We start from the raw sequence: 19,385 nt of genomic DNA on the forward strand, positions 1-19,385 counted from the left end.
TTTATAGCTGACAAAAACCCATGCATATTGGGAAATGAAGAATCAATAGGAAAAATGGTATACAATCAGACAAATTCCAAGATGAGATTACTGTATTATAATCTACTGATATTGTATTTATTTTAGTGTCATAGAAGAGCTCATTGATAATCCTGTACTAAGCTCTGTAAATGTTATTCATTGAAGAAAGTTAGTTTTTAAATAGGTAAGAGGAAGAAAGACAATAATATAGGTTACAGAATGCTGTGAAAGGTTTGTTTACAAAATTGTTCTCTTTGCAGGGGATGAGTGAGAGATGGCAGAAGTAAGCGGAGGAGTGGCAGGAGTTTTTGTTTTGTGCCTTTTCAGTAACTAAATAACCTCCTCCTTCATTACTAAATTTATCTTTCGATTCCTGGAATTTCTGGTTAGAGCAATGATTTCTGGCTATTGAAAATCACAATGCAATGGTGAGACAAAGGGGACAGGGAGGCAGCAGCAGGTGTGTTGGGTGATGGAAAGGCACCAGCTGGAGCTTAGTGACAAACTACTATGAGATGTCAGAGTCCAGGACTTTGCTGGCTCCAATGTGATGAGTCAGACATGTATGCATATTGGATGCAATTAAGTGCATATTGAGGGTGAACATCATTTTTGCCCTATAATTATACCACCAAATTTGCATATTAGAAACAATAACCAAAGTTTGGGAATGAAGCCACATTATGAGAAACTCACTGCAAACATACATGTTGGGGATAACTATTGTATATGAAGCAAGATGAGTGTTTAGAAAAGAAAGGCCCTGAAAATTTCAAAAAGGCATTTACATTTACATACATGCATGCATTTCCTAATATCTTCACCTTAGGGTCTTCTACAAGAGAAGATGGTTAATCCTTAATGCATCAAAATGAATGCAAGATACTTTCCGTAATGAAGAACTGCAATAGAAATAGAAAATGCTGTACATCCTTACCTATTAATAAGTAATCAATGAATAATAATAGATGTACAAACATACTTTCAATCAATACAAATGGAAAATGCTTATGATCAACTAGTCAGCATGAAGCCACAAGTCCTGGTGTGACAGTTGTCCTGTTAAATTATTATGACATCAAGATCCACCAAGTGAGACCCCAGCTTTTTAAGTGCTATGCAAGAGGATCAGCTGAACATGAGTGTAATCCATCCTTTTGCTTCAAGTCTGATGTCCTCAGCATTGCGTACTCATAGCAAGATGATTGGTTGCTCAGCCCAACGTAGTGCTGAGCTGGAGTCAGTAAAAATGGAGATCATCTACTGAAAGCTTACATCTCACTGATAAAGCTTATGTAAAATGAATGGCTTGAAAAATGTGTGACCAAGTTACAAAAGTATTGACTGGTAAGCATTAAGAAGAAAGTAACTAAAAACAACCAGTAGGTACAAATCTTGATTGCCTTCATTTTCTTAGGATGTGATTTTGTAAAGATTGTTCTAATGTATGTTACTGTTTACCAACAATTCTTAAGCAAACTTCAGAGGACCAATTTTAAGGTAAAGGTAAAAAAATAGCTACAACTTGTGTTATAAGCATATCTTACTATATTTGATTCATAGGAGAAATAAATACATTTATAACTGACCTAAGTAAAATTCTTCAAAAAATCCTGCAATATTAAGCTCTCTTGCCATGATACAGCCAGCAGTAATACACCACCACAGTTTGAACATGAAAATGACAATATTTCCCAGTCACACTGGAATCCAATTTGATCATCTTGACACAGTCCTTCAGAAGCTGTCAAATACATAAAGTACATTAAAAATTAGGTTCACAAGTTCTGTAGGATGGCCTGTACTAAAGGAGTTAAAAATGGCATGATGGAATGTTTGCACAATCAAAGCCAATATTAAAAAAAATTACATAAGCAGACTACAGGAGTGAGTAACACGAAGACACCACTGCTAGTAAGTCTGGCCATTATCATCACACCACTCCTAGTTCACCACAAAAGAACACACACACTGAGGAAGGGGAAGAAATCTACTAAGAGTTACATATACAAACAGATGGAATGGTTTCAGGAATACTGGAAGTGAGAGATTATTCTATTGGGGAAAAAAAAAAAAAAAAAAAAATTTTAAAGAGCATGAATATAATGTCTGGAGGAGAGGCTGAAGTAAAAAAGCAAGAGGAGTAGGTATTGATAATGGCTCAAGAGAATATACACCTAGAAGTACAATATGGAGATGGACTGGCAGAGGTTTAAGTATAACAATTAGGACCAGTGGGAGGGAAAGAAAAATCATAGTAACATATGTGCCAATGAAAACTAATACATGGAGGCTTGATGCACACAAGGAAATGTAAAATGAAGAGCTCAAATGCTAGGGCAATACATTAAGAATAAACATATACAGACAACCCCCCATTAACGAACGTTCACACAACAAAATTTTGCTACAACAAACGTTTCCTTTTACTACCATCTTCTTGTATAATGAACATCAAACTCTTGCTTTAATGAAATTTTATCCAAGTATTTTTTCCGAGTTTGAAAAACCCACCACATCACGCCAGCCAACAGGCTTTTGAATACACCAGCTGCTCTCATGGACAAAATGCACACCATTCACTCCCTTACCCTTCCCCGCTTTTATTTTAAAACAATAACAGTGTCCAGCACCAGCTCGTCTCCCCTCGCTCAACATATACTACCAAAATGCCTTGCAACCAGCCCTGCAATGACGCCTAGCGTTGCTAAGAAGACCAGGAAGTCTCTTATTCATGAAGTGAAGCTTTATATTACTTACAGACACGAGAGTCAAGAAAACTAATGGCATTGCTCGCCACCATGGCTTGATTCCATCTACTGTCTCTACTATTTTCAAGTCAGCAGACTCTATTAAGAAGGCTGGTGAGACCGTATCTTCCTTGCAAGCTAAAAGAACCACTCGAACTCGTGACTCTGCAATGGATAAAATGGAAAGCCTTGTGGAAATGTGGTACACAAGTTTTGTGTGTGGTACAATTATACGCCTTTTGTTTACATTCCACAAGTTTCTGGCTAGTGTCTTTGCCGCTCCACTCTCTCTTCCTTCATAGATTTAAGATCATCAACATTATAAAGTTACTTACATACATACATTAGTGTACATTATAATGACTTAGTCTTAAACTGCCTAAATGTTTAACTTCATAATTTTTACTTTTATTAAACTTTTGATTGTACTATGATGCACTCTCGCTTTGTTTACTCTCAATGGAAGTTCAAGTCAGGGGTCAAACTTGTTATAATTGGTTCGCTTAACGAAAATTCATTCAACAAATGTTTTTTTTAGGAATGTAACCCATTCGTTAAGTGGAGGTTGCCTGTAAGTAGTATTTGTTAGGCATCTAAACTGCAAACATGTAAATTGGGAAGAAATGGAAGTAGTATATAGTTATGCTGAACCAAAGGGGGAAAGGAGTGGTACAACTGGCAATGGTAAACACAATGGACTAATGGGTGAAGAGACTACAAAAGGTATAGAAGGGAAGAAGAACCATCTGTGCTAGATCTATTATTCATGAAAACAATGGAGCTCTTATCTAACCACTAAATATATCCCAGTGGGAAAAAAGTGATCATGTGGTTCTAGAAGTTGAATTGGAGGATCAGGAAGCAGGTGATGGCATAGTGATAAGGTGGTGGGCGTGGGATCAGGCAGACGTCCACACATAGGTTCAAATCCCACCATGGGCTTCCTTGAAACTTTGTCATTTATTGAGTGATTTGAAGTTACCTACATGTCACCTTGATACCCAGGTTCTAGGTGGAGGTGTAATTGCCTTACACCGAAGATGCGCTTGGGTGGCGATAAGGGCCCGAATATGGGTACCATTATAAATTAAATTGCATGCATCGCTAACGGGTAGAAGCTGAACAGTGCTTCCCATGGTCTTCAAATAAAACCTAAAGGCACTATAGGCCATAACACACACACACACACACACACACACACACACACACACACACACACACACACACACACACACAGGAGCAAGAAGTGGAAACTGGAGTTTAATGCCAAGAAATGTAACAAAATGGAACTCAGAAAGAGTAAGAGAAGACTGGTATGGAACTACTTGATGGGAGAAAAACAAATAATGAAGACTAAACAGGAAAAGGATCTTGGAGTGATCATACAAGAAAATCTGAGGCCTGATAAACACATAAGCAAGATATCTGGTGTATCATATAAAATGTTAACTAATATAAGAAGTGGCATTTCATTACATGGATAAAGATATAATGAAAAAAATCATCACAAGCATGATACGCCCAAGGCTGGAATATGCAGCAGTGGTAAGGTCTTCGAGCTCTAAAAAGGATATAAGAAAATTGGAAAGGATACAAAAGATTGCTACAAAGATAGTGCCGGATTTAAAGAACCTCACATATGAAGAACGACTGAAGGAAATGGGACTGCCAACTTTACAAGATAGAAGAGAACGTGGGGACCTAATAACAATGTATAAGATAGTAAAGGGAAGGTGTAGTGCCCCAAGACTGGAAAAGAGCTAACATTGTCCCAATTTATAAATCAGGTAACAAGAGAGACCCATTGAACTATAGACCAGTGTCACTTACAAGTGTGGTAGCTAAGATGTGTGAGAGGGTGGTGAAGAATAGATGGACAGACTTCTTGGAGAAAAATGACATACTTTGTGAGTGCCAATTTGGTTTTAGAAAAGGGCGTTCATGCACGACAAACCTGATATGTTACTATTCGAGGGTGATAGATGTAATACAGGAAAGAGATGGTTGGGCTGATGGAATATATCTGGATTTAAAAAAGGCCTTTGATAAGGTACCACACCGGAGACTGATCTGGAAACTTGAAATGGTAGGAGGAGTGCATGGCAGTTTACTAAAATGGATGGAAGACTTTTGGTAGGAAGAGAAATGAGAACAATAATTAAGGACAGACCATCAGAATGGGGCTTGGTGGAGAGTGGAGTTCCACAGGGATCAGTGTTGGCACCAGTAATGTTCGCAGTCTACATAAATGACATGGTGGATGGGGTGTCCAGTTATGTGAGCCTATTTGCAGACGATGCAAAATTGTTAAGAAAAGTGAGATGTGACAAAGATTGCGAACTACTCCAGGAAGACTTGGACAGAATATGGAAATGGAGCTGTACATGGCAAATGGAGTTCAACACGACAAAATGCAAGAAATTAGAGTTTGGCAAGAGTGAAAGAAGAATCAGGAGTATGTACAAGATAGGAAATGAAGACATAAAACCAGTCATGAAGAAAAAGACCTTGGGGTGACAATTACCAATGACCTATCGCCAGAGAGACATATAAACAAAATAATTGGAGAAGTATTGAACTTATTGAGGAACATAAGAGTGGCGTTCGTATATTTAGATGAAGAAATGATGAAGAAAATAATTACTGCAATGATAAGACCGAGGCTTGAATATGCAACAATACAGTGGGCTCGAACTTAAAGAAACACATAAGGAAACTAGAGAAAGTACAGAGGGCTGCAACAAAATGGTGCCTGACTTAAGAGATTTGACTTATGAAGACAGACTGAACAGAATGCAACTTCCGACCCTGGAAAACAGAAGAGAAAGGGGAGACCTGATAGCAATATACAGAGTGATGATTGGCATGGAAAAATGGATAGGGAAGATCTGTGTATGTGGAATGAAAGAATGTCGAGAGGGCATGGGAAAAAACTAAAAATGGCCACTTATAGGAGAGATGTGAAAAAATATAGCTTCCCTCATAGAAGGGTGGAAGCATGGAATAGTTTAGACGTGGAAGTGGTCAACGCAAGGAATATTCATGATTTTAAGAAAAAGCTGGACATTAGTAGATATGGAGACGGGACAGTACGAGCATAGCTCTTTTCCCGTATGTTACAATTAGGTAAATACAATTAGGTAAATACACACACACACACACCTTAAGGTTAAGTGTACAGGAATGCAACGCCGTAGTGAGAGGAAATGAAAAAAAAAGTAGTACAACAAGGTGTCTCGAGTAAGAGAAAGGATGAGGAAGCAGTGAATCTAAGAGAAATAATGAATAGTCAGTTAAAGGAAAAGGAAGAGGTGATGAAAAGGACAGTGGTCAAAGTAATAAAGGAAAAAGATGAATTGGTTAGAAACACTGTCGAGAAAAAGAGATGTGTTATGGTATTTGGGGTTAAAGAAGATAAGACACCAATGAGGCAGGAACGAGAAAAGAAGGAGAAAGATGTGGCGGGTAAACTGGTGGGAGTTGCTACTAACGAGGCTGATGAGTACCAAGGTGAAATCGAGGAGGTTTCAAGGATTGGAAGATATGAAGAGGGCAAAGCCAGGCCAATGAGAATCAAGTTTAAATCTCAGGCACTAGCAGAGGAAGTTTTGACTGGTTCATGGAGGCTTGGAAAGCGGGAGGATTATAAAGATATATGGATAAGGAGAGACATGAACGCAGAGGAAAGAAATAAGACCAGTGACTTATGGAAGCAGGTAAAGGAAAAAAAATGAATCACGATCAGAGGAGGAGAGGAAGAAGTTTTACTGGAGAGTCAGGGATATGAAACTGATAAAGTGGATGATTGGGAAAACAGGAGAAGGGGAGAGAAACTAAAAATGGCATACACTAATGTGAATGGGTTAAAGTCTGCTCTGGTAGAAATAAATGAGTATCTTAGGGTAGAGGCACCTGACGTGATGGGAATAACTGAAACTAAACTTACTGAAGTCATTGAGGAGAATAAAATAGGTGAAGGTGAATACAACATATAGGTAAGAAATAGGGCAGAAAAGCAGGGAGGCGGTGTGATGTTATTGGTGAAAAAATATCTTGTTGCCTATGAACTGAGGAATGACTATGGGTTAGCTGAGGTGGTTGGGGCTGAGGTGGTGTGTGGAGGTGTTAAACGAGACTTTGTTGTGGTATATGCTCCCCCCAAAACCAATTCATGGAATAGAGAGGAATATAAAAGGAAGATAGAGGACACAAAAAGGTGGATAGAGTATTTGATGGAAACTAAAGAGAAACTGGTAATGATGGGAGATTTCAACAGCAAAGAGGTGAAATGGGAAGAGTGGACTGTGGATGGTAGCAATGATTCATGGGATGGAGAGCTGCTAAGAATGGCAATGGAAAACTCATTGACACAGTGGGTAGAGGAAAATACTAGATACAGAGATGAGGATGAACCGTCACGACTGGACTTGATTTTCACTAAAGAGGCGGAGTTGATAGAAAACATGAAAAGTGGGTGTCCAATAGGGAAGAGTGATCATGTGATGATTGAGTGTGTATTGAGGGAAGGAAGAATGGAGAGAAGGAATGAACATCACAGAACAGGAAGATTCATCTACGGTAAAGCAGATTACATCAAATTAAGGAATTACTTTGAGCAAGCAGACTGGAGTGTTTTTGAGGATGCATGTGGAATTGAGGATAAATGGAGAGAGTTTGTGAACATTTACGAGGAAGGGGTCAATAAATATGTGCCAAGGGTGAAGAAGAAACAAAAGAGGATCCAAGTATGGTTTAATAAACGCTGTGAGGAATCAAAGAGGAAGAGAGACAGCTTGGAAAAACTGGATGAAGAGAAAATGATCTTTAGTGTGGGATGAGTATAAAAAGGCAAGGAATGAGTACACTAGAATAAGGAGAGGAGGCCAGGAAGTATGAGAGGGACATAGTGAGAAAAATGTAAGGATGAGCCAAGATTATTTATAGATTTGTTAATGGGAAATTAAAAAGTAAGAAAGAAATAAGCAAGCTGAAAGTTGATGGAGAATTCATTGAAGAGGAAAAACTCATGGCTGAAGAGTTGAATAAGTGTTTCCAAAAAGTTTTTACCAAAGAAAGAACCTTTAATGAACCAAAGATCAACCCGACAGAAGAAGAAGGCCTGGATGTAATTGAAGTGTTGGAGGATGAAGTGTGGGAAATGCTGGAAAGATTGGATGTAAGGAAAGCACAAGGGCCTGATGGAGTATCAAATTGGGTGTTGAGGGAATGTAAGGATCAACTGGCAAAAAAGATTTGTGGCTTCATATCAAAATCTCTGCAGCAGGGGCAGGTGCCAAAGGACTGGAAAAAAGCAGATATAGTACCCATATTTAAGAGTGGAAACAAGGAAAATCCGTCAAACTACAGGTTGGTGTCATTAACAAGTGTTGTGGCTAAACTGTGTGAGTCAGTAATAAAGAAAAGATGGAATGATCATCTAGAAAGGAAGAAAATATTGACTAATGGACAGTTTGGATTGCAGAAAGGCAGATCATGTGCAACAAATTTATTGTGCTTCTACTCTAGGGTCATAGATGTGGTACAAGAAAGGGTGGGATGGGTGGATGGAATTTATCTAGACTTGAAGAAAGCATTTGATAACTGCATTCTGCTACATGGATGAAGAGATGATCAAGAAGTTGATTGTTACAATGATTAGACCCAGGTTGGAGTATGCAGCGGTACTTTGGTCTCCAAGAATGGAAAGGGATAAGAGGAAGCTGGAACGCGTGCAAAGGGCTGTGACGAAGCTCCCCCAAACCTTGGTCTTATGAGCATAGACTGGAAGAATTGAGTCTGCCGACACTGGAAAAAAGAAGGGAGAGAGGAGACCTTATCACTATGTATAGGATTCTGTCTGGCAGTGAGAAGTTGGACCATGATGATCTGGTGGTGAGGGATATGAGAAGTGGGAGGAAGCATGGGAGAAAAGTGAAGATGATTGTGTGTACAAAGGACATAAAGAAATACAGTTTTCCACAAAGAATTGTGGAGATCTGGAATGGGCTGGAAAAAGAAGTGGTTGAAGCAAAAACAGTTCACAGATTTAAGGAAAAGTTAGATAAGAGTAAATATAGAGACGGGACAGCACAAGTTTGAACTCCTCCTCTTGTAAACAACAACTAGGTAAATACACAAACACACACATCAATTCAGCTGGTAGCAGTCACCATATCACACCACAGTAAATCACATTACCACCACCACTGCAACACATCATCCCATACCATAACATACCACACAACACACACCAAACCACCACTTTTTTTTTTTTTTAGTGTTTGATATAACCTTTAGGAAAAAAAAAAAAAAAAAAAAAAAAATATATATATATATATATATATATATATATATATATATATATATATATATATATATATATATATATATATATATATATACATACATAAAACATAACCCCAAGTAATAATATTCCAGAAAATTTAGTCTAACTATTCGTATTTTCAAATTCAAATTTTTCTAACAGTAACAAAATAGAAAACAAAAATCATCATACATTAAGGAATCTGTTTTTCTTCATTTAGCTAAAAAGCACATTTTTCGTATTCGGAAAATACAAAATGATGGAATGTGGCTGTGCTTTCCTTCTCGACATCAAGATGTGTTTTTGGTGACGTTGGTTTGAAATATAGACATTTTAGTGTACTATGCTTTGTAAACAATACACACAGTAACATCACTATATTTTGGTTATTTGTTAAAGTATTTGTTGCGTATAAAAATGGAGTGCATTCCAGTCTAGGCGTCTTTTTTCTTCTCGCGATTTTTAAATTAAATTACTTGCGTAAATATTGGGCCACTGCGGAACCTGACCAACTGTGCCTTCCTTCCTCCCTCTCCCCGGTAAGTTCACCAATGTTTATCTACACTCCCCTATGTTTCCTGAACCAGAGAGTGAAGCAAAGCCAGAATCAACCAGCTAAATAAATAAATGGTCCATTACTGTGTCAATGAGGCAATAGTTATGTATATCTTCATTCAGACACCCAGGCGCCCACCATGAATCAGACCATGACCTCGCCTCCCTACTTACCCCTTCCCTACCCATTATCAACCCGTCAATATTTCCTTCAACTTTCAGTGATTTCCAGACATTTCCTGCTGTTACTCGCCTGAAATGCGTAAACTGTAGTGATACGAGGAAGAAATAATCATGAGAATAGTGTGCAGCAGCAGCAGCAGCAGCAGCAGCAGCAGCAGCAGCAGCAGCAGCAGCATTATTGTTAATACTGTGTGTTTCACTGTTTGATCTGCTGCAGTCTCTGACGAGACAGCCAGACGTTACCCTACGGAACGAGCTCAGAGCTCATTATTTCCAATCTTCGGATAGGCCTTAGACCAGGCACACACCACACACCGGGACAACAAGGTCACAACTCCTCGATTTATATCCCGTACCTACTCACTGCTAGGTGAACAGGGGCTACACGTGAAAGGAGACACACCCAAATATCTCCACCCGGCCGGGGAATCGAACCCCGGTCCTCTGACTTGTGAAGCCAGTGCTCTAACCACTGAGCTACCGTGTGTGTGTGTGTGTGTGTGTGTGCGCTCGCGCCAGATGCCTTATCTGGGATGGTCGCTCAAGGTATGATTACCGGCTCTCTCTCTCTTTGTTAACATATCACTAGAACCATAAAAACATCCTTGAAAACCTGAGTCCCTATTAAAGAGCTGTATTCTGAAACGCTCAATTCTCTTACCACTACTAGTTACTAACCAAACCCTAAACAAACCCAAATATCACCTAACCCCATTTTACCCTATATAGAAAATAAAGCGAGGCATTAAATTAGCAACGCTGCTCATCAATTATTAACAGTACGTAGTCTAACCACAGGCAAATAGGATGATGCCATGCTGCACCCACTTCACAGAAATCACAAAAATGTTTAGTAGTATCTGATATTACTCACAATTTGGGAAGCAAAATCAACTCTTACGTGAAGCACACACGGTCGGACTCTTGTGTTTTTCGATCTAGCGATGATAGAATAAAAAAAAAAAAAAAAATCGCAGTCCGAGCAGGCACCTATGTCAAAAGTAACTTACCAACTGGTAGAAGCTGCCGTGTGACGTGTTTCACGAGAAACAAATACAATACTATTAAGTAACTCTTAGCATGGTGGGCTCTTATTGGACGTCGCGCTGACGAAGGTCTGTGATTGGTTTTGCCCTGATATGTACATAATTTAACTAACTACCAGCATGGCGGGCTCTCATTGGATGCCCGTGACACGTGATCTATAGACATCACAAACTCCAAATGACCCACAATGCCATACTAATGTAAACAGCCACAAGAAGAGGAAGGCTGCAGAACACCGCTCGCTGGAGTGTTTCTGACGCAATTCTGAGCTTTCCATTCCAAAGCATCTAAAGAGGACCGCCATGGTACAGTGGAACCATGCGTGCTTTGGGCTTCGAGGGATCTCCAAGCACACGGGTTCGAATCCTGTCCACGGTCCGAGTGTAGGTTGGGCTTCCTCACTCGGGGCAACGGTTTCCTACGGGGTGGGCTTTGAGATAGGAGGTACCACAAAAAGTATATCCTTTAGCCCATAAATTCCCGTGAAAAGCCCACATGGTGTAAATAAAAAAAAAAAAAGCCCCGTGCAAAAAAAAAAAAAAAAAAAAAAAACGTGAAGTAAAGTGAGTATATTAGCACATCATGTAAAGTCTAGTCGTTTTATACAGTGCTGAGAAGGGCCAATTCTAGACATTAACCTGGATTTTTCCAAATCATCACAAGCAAATAAAAGCCTTCATGAAAAAAAAAAAAAAAAATCATAATCGTGCAGTAAAGTGAGTATATTACAACATGTAGTCGTTTCATGTGCTACTGGGGACCAATTCTAGACATTATCTGGAAAACGCTGCTCTGGGACCAGAGATAATCGAACAAAACAATGATCTAAACAACTATCCACATCTTCGGTCCACACCTACTGTTTCTTCAAAATATACTGAAGGGAGCAGCATTTCGACAACCTATCTACTCAACTGCTACCTTCACCATCTGCACGAGTTCATAAATAAATACAACTGGATTCTCTCCTTTCTTTCACGGCAATATGAACCTGTTATACAAGATCAGCACACCCTGATCTTCTTACCTGCTTCAGAAAACCTTCCTTGTCATATCCACGAGGTCCAAAAATTCACATCCAGTCGAGCCCGTGACAACGCAGCTGCAGGTTTGTTGGATCATGGCGGTCTGTCCCATGTTTTCTTCACAGCTTCTATTCGATTCAGTGAACTAGTTCACCCAACTCTGTGAACCAGTTTTTTTTTTTTTTTTATCGATATCTCCTATAAAATCCTATCAATAATCATATACATAGTATGAATTATGTAAGAAAATTAGAAAATCAAGGTGGATATAGACCAGTGAATTTCATTCCATGCGGTGATCACAGGAGAGATTCGACTCTCGTAAGGTATCGAAACAGGTTTGGACTTAGCAAGGCGGAATATTTAATTCAAATGAAGCCTACGGCTAGGATTCACAAGTCATAACTTCACAACACTGCTTCTTATATTTATATGTAGGCTAATAATATGTCACATCCTGACATCGAGCATATATGTATATTTGACATTTATTATTATTTACAAGATACATGATATGGGATACTCAGAAAATAATATACAAATACATATTTACCTACACGCCAAGGAGCTCTTCAACATTCATGTTATTTGAGATTTTACCAATATACTCTATCAACTGTGTACAAATATTTTACATATTTCGCAACTTAGAATAGTACATTTGATTACATAATTAGCTACTTTGGAAGTTTTGTGAAGTCTACCAACAATTAGAAAAAAGGTAATAAGAAATGTAGTTATGCAATGGTGGCACCAGCGTTAAAATGTGTGTGTGTGTGTGTGTGTGTGTGTGTGTGTGTGTGTGTATATATATATATATATATATATATATATATATATATATATATATATATATATATATATATATATATATATATATATATATATATATATATATATATATATATATATATATATATATATATATATATATATATATATATATATATATATATATATATATATATATATATATATATATATATGTGTGTGTGTGTGTGTGTGTGTGCATAAGAATTACTGGTTATCTATTAAATTACGGGGTTAAATTGACTTATACAGCACCAGTGGTTAAAAAAAAAAAACAAGATTTTAAGAACACTTACAGAACACAGGAGTAGCTTTGGGAGCTGCAGTCCAGTGTATGTAGGTAATGCATTACTTTGTAATATGGCTACAAAGACATACAGGGATACAGACCGTGTCATGCAGCAGCCTATTAGTACTAACAGATGGATTTCTAAATTTATATTCCACACTCTGCAAAGCCAATGAAAGGCAGAAGAGCTGTATTTACATGATCTACATTACATAAATAAACTTGAAATGAAAGCTTCAGTTTGGTCCATACCAAACTGAAGCTTTGAGGAGTTTGTTGGCCATTAATGAGTGCTTCAAATGTTTTATAGCTTCCATATCAATGGAAACACATGAATAAACATGATTAATTTCTTCGTGATAAAAAAAAAAAAAAAAAAAAAAAAAAAATATATATATATATATATATATATATATATATATATATATATATATATATATATATATATATATATATATATATATATATATATTGCAATTGATTAACAATAGGTACCAAGGCAGACACAGCCCATAATGCACAGCAATATACATGTTAATATGAGATGTGAACAAGCAATTAGTGGGAGTTACAGTTGTTAGCTTGCAACCTGCCATTAATCAAGCAGGGAAGAAACACCAGCAGGTCCCAAGTGAAGCAGAAGGGGAGGTAATGGCAGTAACAATAGTAGAGTCTCTGAGGCAGGTAAGCAGATTTGGATCACATAAGTGGGTTATGGAGGCAGGAGTAAGGCTTTAGTGATCACCATCAGCCTAACTGATGACCTCTCAAACTTGTACTTGACTTGATGCTATAGTGAGTTTGATGCCTGATAAAAGCATCTCTCAGAGATAATCAATCCTGCCTTCACATAAATTTGTTTTAAAAATGGTCTAAATGGGCATCATAAGAATAAGAATTGAAAGTTATGATTAATATAAAAATTTGAGTGGCAATGAAGGTTTGATAAAACACAAAAATCAAGCAATAAATATGCATGCAATAAATAAACAGTTCATCATGGAAAGTGTTCAAATGGCATTGTTCTATCTCCTCAGGATGTTTGAGTCTCTTTAGGAGGAAAGAGAAGAAAGGAGAGAAAGAGGTGAACTTGGGATCAACATCACAAGCATTATTATGAGCACAACAAAGATTAAACTTAAAGCAGATAGGCACAATAACTACGGGTTCAGAATCCCTTATCCAAAACTTTTAATTCTGGAAGTTTTCAAGAGTGAACATTGTCTATAATCTTCTAACAAAAGCAGCACAGCTGCAATACATTTTACATTACTGTATATCATCAGAACTTATACTAATGTATATCAAACTTCTCTTATATGTACAATACTCTCAATTTACAGTATACATACATACAGTAACACAGATGCACCACAAAATAAGTTCTGTGCAGATAAGTTACAGAATACTTCCAGTATTAAGCATTCCAGAAAAGGAATTCTAAAGCAGTCAAAATTATGAGTCAAGCTTAACTTCAGTCAATATCAACCTCATGAACACACTGGGGCACCCATCTGACTAGCATCAGGCAACACGTCCTTTCCAATGCACCATCAACCACATCAACACTGTAACCTTCCTGCCCGTTACTCTTCCTTCCTCATCACACATAATAAAGTCAAACTTGGCAGTCAGTTAATCTGCTGCACTACTTCCAGTCAAGGAAATGTCAAAACAGTTGAAGTGAGTGCACAAGATTACTCAACTACAAACTATGACATTACAACTGGTAAATACAGTTATGAGTAAAGACCATGAAAATACATCAGTATTCCTGCAGAGTATAGTAAATGTAGCACTGAAGTATATATATAAAAAAAAAAAAAAAAAAAAAAAAAAAAAAAAAAAAAGGCAAGATGTGAACATTTTATGAGGAAAGGATGAGGTGAAAATTTGGGCAGCTTATTTTGCCATCAATATTTAATTTACTAGCAGAAAATACCATACAGATATTAGAGAATCTTGATCTTACAAACAACTAATTTAATAATTTTTAAAAATATAAATACAATTATTTTGTGATCTGCCCAAGTTTCCACAGAATACTTGTAAATTAAAAACAAACAGAAGTAAAGATATACATTACATATACATTCCATGCATGGTCAGGAGCTCCTTGGACTAAAATGAGTATTTGTGGTGATTATACATTTGTACATGCCATTGTATGCTTTACAAACATCCCTTGTGTGAGGATTTCAAATTCTACATAAATATACATAATTTTCTTACACTGAAAATAATTCAAACTCCTGATTAGAATTATACAGATAAACAATTACATATATGTACTTACAATATGGAAGAGGTATACACAAGTCACTTTCATTTACACTGTACAGTTCACAGAGCAGCAGCTGAGGTGACAGCCACTGCAAGCAGCAGCTCCTCTTTTAGTTCTGGCCTGAACTTCCCTCACTGTCTCTCTGACCTTTGGTACACAAACAGCTGTATCCCTTTTGGTGCTCTACACAAGTACTTTGCTACCTTGAGCCATCTAATACACAAATAGTCATTCCTCAATGTCTTGTTCTTATATTTATATTAAAAAACTGTATTTCATTTCACAATTAAACAAACTAAATCTTTCAGAAGGCACATTATTGTGAAGGATATAAAAATAGAATGTAAATTTAAAAAATAAGGCCAGCCTGCATTTCTAGGTTGCTTAATGGAAGGCCATACACTATATCTATCATATCTCACTTAGGATACGGTAAAATACCAATGATGAGCAACCTTCTTAGTTCTTCATGCAGGACACACATCATCCTGCAGCCAGTGTCCCTTACACCAGTGATGACTCCCCAATGATGATGGTGTCATCACTCAGGTTTGGTGTAGAAAACTTGGGAGCTGCTCCAGGTATAGGTTTGCCTGCTCCAGCTGGCAAGCCATTGTATCGGAGAAGAGGAGGAACTGGGTAGCCTTCCTCTACTGGTGCCTTTCCTTGGTCCCCAACACTCCCCCGGTTGAGGTCCTGCTTTGAAGCATCCACAAAGGGTTTGCAACGAACAGCATCCGGTGTGGCTCCTCCCATGTGCTGCCGCATGTCATTTTCTGTGAGGTGCTCATGGCCACCTGCAAAAACTGATGTGCTATAGCAAGGCCAACAGGATTATTACTAGTGGTGAGGATGAGAATTTCATCACAAAATAAAAAATTAAATTTCCAACAATCTAATGAATATTAAAAAGCAAATCATCACCAACCTGAAAGTGCAGGTGAGGGTCCCTGTGAACCTGTGCAGAGCCTGGTGGAGTAGCCAGAGTCATTGTGGGAGTCATGTTCAATGGATGACTCATGGGGATTCCTTCCACCACCACCCCGCACTGCCTCTAGCCGCCCCTCGGCCAGGTACCCGTCATATAGCCGTTTAACTGCCTGCTGGATCCTGTACCTGCCAACACATTTCAAAGCTTATTCTTGTTGAATCCACTGTTTATGTTCTTTACTACATATTTTACAATAAGACAATATGCTGCTTCTCTGCGCGTCTACTAAAGCATTTATCTTACACATGTGCAGTTGCACAATATCAATGTAAATACTCTTTTTGCAAAAAGAAAACAAAATTATTGTTTACCTGTCCATATCCAAATAAGTAGCAGCATCAAAGTCCTCCTGTGCCTGAGCCATCTGTGCATGGTAGGTCTCTACACTCTGGTTGTGGTACTCTTCTGTGGTCTGTGTGTGATAAGCCTCAGCGCCATGCCCCTGAAAGACCTCCACATTTTGTGAATAATATGCTTCAGCATTTTGGGCATGGTAGGTTTCATGAGGCTGAGGCTGGTAAGGTTCAGCTGTCTGTGCTTCTTCAGGAGGTGGTGGGTATTTTGGGTACTGCATGTAGACATCACTCCCATGCTTGGATGGGGTGGGATCTGTGAGGGCACTGGCAACCTGGGGTTGGTGAGTGTGTGGAGCATGGCCCCGCAGGTCACCATGCATGTAGGGATTGTTGTTGCGGTAATCGTAGCGGCTGTAACCACTCCAGCCCTGAGGCTGTTGTGCTTGGCTCATCTCATTGTTTCTGGTGCAGTGAGTCTCCTCAGATCGCACAGTTGTCTTTGGTATGGCGCCATTTTCAGCATGTGACTGTGATACTCTTAGGTTGTCCACAGCCTGGTTGAGGTCTGTGTGGTGGAGAGGTGAAGGTCTAGTGGCAGGCGGAGCTGAGGCCTCTGTTGGTGTTGATAGATCAGGATGTCTGAGGAGTGGTGAAGGATTAGCAGGTGAATATCGCCCCATTCTACGTATAACTGGAGACCCGTGCATGGAGGAGCCACTGAGGCCTCTGCTGCTTCTACTCCCCCGCAGTCCACCAGATAAATCACTGCTGGCAGACTCATTAAGGACATCCCTCGCTGGTGGAGAGACAGGTGATTCAACACTTCTCTTTGTCTTTCCATTATGCAAATCTTCAGAACTTTCAAGGATATTTCTGGCGTCAAGAGAATGACTGCGTCTTTCTAATGTTCTTTTTGCAGGTCCATGTCCTCGGCTATCAGCAGACTGACTCCTGGAGGGGTGGTCAGTGGGTGAGGGGCAGCGGAGGGCACCGGGCACCAGTGAGGGGATGGCTTTGGGAGAGTCGTAGATGAAAGCGTCATGTTCATCATGCACCTTTTGGGGAATGTTGTACATGGATGTGGGGTGATCTAGTACTCGCAATCCCTTGTATACTGAATCTCGGTCACTCTCACCCTCCTCACGATATTCTGAGATTGCCTCCTCTGATCTAGACCTGGAATTATAAGAACTATCAGGTATGTGCAAGCATAATAGGTGGGATGGGACTACAGAGAAGTGCAAATGAGGAAAGTTGTTGACTTTCTACAATGTAGCAGAAGTGTCAGATATAGATAACTAAAATAGTCTGATACAGGTGACAAGTAATAATAAAACTCTTCATATTATATCATTATAACAAGGACACCTAGCTGACCTTGATAGAGGGTAATGGCCAGGTGGAGGTTCTTTAGGTCTTCTCATTGAGCCCCTGAGTAGGAGGGACCTGGGAAGAACTTGAGGATTGGAGCTTCTGTTACCCAGACGCCGCTCCACCCACTGCTGCAGCTGTGCTATTCGAGACTCAGCTTGCGTCTCCCTGGCTGCCTTGGTTCTCTCAACACGCTGCCGACACTCCTCCTTCTCATCCGCCAGCTGACAAAATGAGTTCATGGTAAATATGAGGCCTTAAGACACATTTCACTGTTCACTGACTTGAAAGACTAGTTATCATACCCACCCAACATCCACTGTTTTGATCATTAAGTGGCATTTGTAGGCAAAGATCACTTGACAATATTGTATGATATGGACATAGAGATGATGGGAAAAAAAAAAAAAAATCTTGTAATAACCTTCTGCTTCACATTATCACTGAGGTGCTGAATGTGTGACTTTGTGCGGTGTTCCAGGTTGGTGATCTTGGCATCCAGTTTGTCATGAGCAGCATCAATATGGTCCATCAGAGCCACCTTGTCCTTCTCCAGCTTGTCCTCCACATTCTTGAAGAAAGGCGCACAGTAGCAGGTATAACCCACCCCCACTGGCCCCTGCAATGACAGATAATGACGATACAATATATATCTTATTTCTAAGTACAATTATATAAGAGAGTAACAGAATGACCAAATCTCATTACACACATTTTCTTAACACAACAATATCTCCTTCACTTGTGTAATAATTCATTAAGAAAATTTCCTATAATTCCTTCAGCCTAAATTCAGTCATGGAGGAGAACAACACTGAATAAATAGGATTGAAACCCTAAATAATTATTCATACATTACATAGGCACCAATTTTGCACACTATGGATCAATGGACCAGATACTCTATGAAACTTTATAAAATGCAATGATGTAGCTACACTTTAAAAGGTTAGACAGACAGAAATAGCTACAGTAAATATATTTTATGGAGTGACTGCCATGAGTAGGCTTGATGGCTTCTTGCAGATTCCCTTATCTTCTTATGTTGTTATGTGGACTCACCTTCTTGATGTTCCCTGCGAGGTCAATGAAGTACTGCTCACCCTTGCCTAGAGGATCATTGGGGAGAGAGTCAATGTTGGGAATGGCTAGGTCTTGATGCGACATTGGTGGGTAGTACTGACAGCCATATGGTGACCACTGCACTTGCTTGCCTCTCTTCTTCTCCTTGTGCTCTGTCTTGTGCTGTTGGGATAAAAAGGAGCATTCTAAATATACTATACATATGTAATTCTGAGTGGTTTAAACTTTAAAAACCCTGAACTTTTGCCAGAGTAAGAAGGGCATGTGTTTCTGCCTTACTTTTTTCTTCTCCTTTGCCCGAGTGCTGCTGTCTTTGCTGGAGGTGCCACTATCATTGGTCTTGCCCCTCTTCTTG

At 39.0% G+C, this 19,385-nt stretch overlaps 2 protein-coding genes and 1 long non-coding RNA gene across 4 annotated transcripts in view; 1 reads left to right on the top strand and 2 right to left on the bottom strand.

Moving 5' to 3' along the window:
• LOC123506829 overlaps positions 1-1,609 on the top strand; it is a 22,970-nt gene extending 21,361 nt beyond the window's left edge. Inside the window, exon 4 of the mRNA XM_045259172.1 lies at positions 282-1,609. The gene's annotated coding sequence lies outside the window, so the exon portion shown is untranslated. The remainder of the gene's footprint in view (positions 1-281) is intronic.
• LOC123506830 overlaps positions 1-12,015 on the bottom strand; it is a 15,604-nt gene extending 3,589 nt beyond the window's left edge. Inside the window, exon 1 of the long non-coding RNA XR_006675532.1 lies at positions 11,909-12,015. This is a non-coding gene — a long non-coding RNA (uncharacterized LOC123506830). The remainder of the gene's footprint in view (positions 1-11,908) is intronic.
• Positions 12,016-14,856: 2,841 nt separating this feature from the next.
• The window catches only part of LOC123507064, a 304,154-nt gene continuing 299,625 nt past the window's right edge, over positions 14,857-19,385 (bottom strand). For both annotated transcript variants that reach the window (XM_045259606.1, XM_045259607.1), the window contains 7 exons: positions 19,310-19,385; positions 19,010-19,192; positions 18,372-18,566; positions 17,954-18,171; positions 16,592-17,752; positions 16,218-16,405; positions 14,857-16,086 (listed from right to left, as the gene is read on the bottom strand). The exon at positions 19,310-19,385 is cut by the window's right edge and continues 185 nt beyond it. In XM_045259606.1, coding sequence (XP_045115541.1) covers positions 15,794-16,086; positions 16,218-16,405; positions 16,592-17,752; positions 17,954-18,171; positions 18,372-18,566; positions 19,010-19,192; positions 19,310-19,385 — 2,314 coding nt within the window. In that variant the 3' untranslated portion in view covers positions 14,857-15,793. The remainder of the gene's footprint in view (positions 16,087-16,217; positions 16,406-16,591; positions 17,753-17,953; positions 18,172-18,371; positions 18,567-19,009; positions 19,193-19,309) is intronic.

Source organism: Portunus trituberculatus, chromosome 21 (genome assembly GCF_017591435.1).
Source record: "Portunus trituberculatus isolate SZX2019 chromosome 21, ASM1759143v1, whole genome shotgun sequence".
Lineage (NCBI taxonomy): Eukaryota > Metazoa > Arthropoda > Malacostraca > Decapoda > Portunidae > Portunus > Portunus trituberculatus.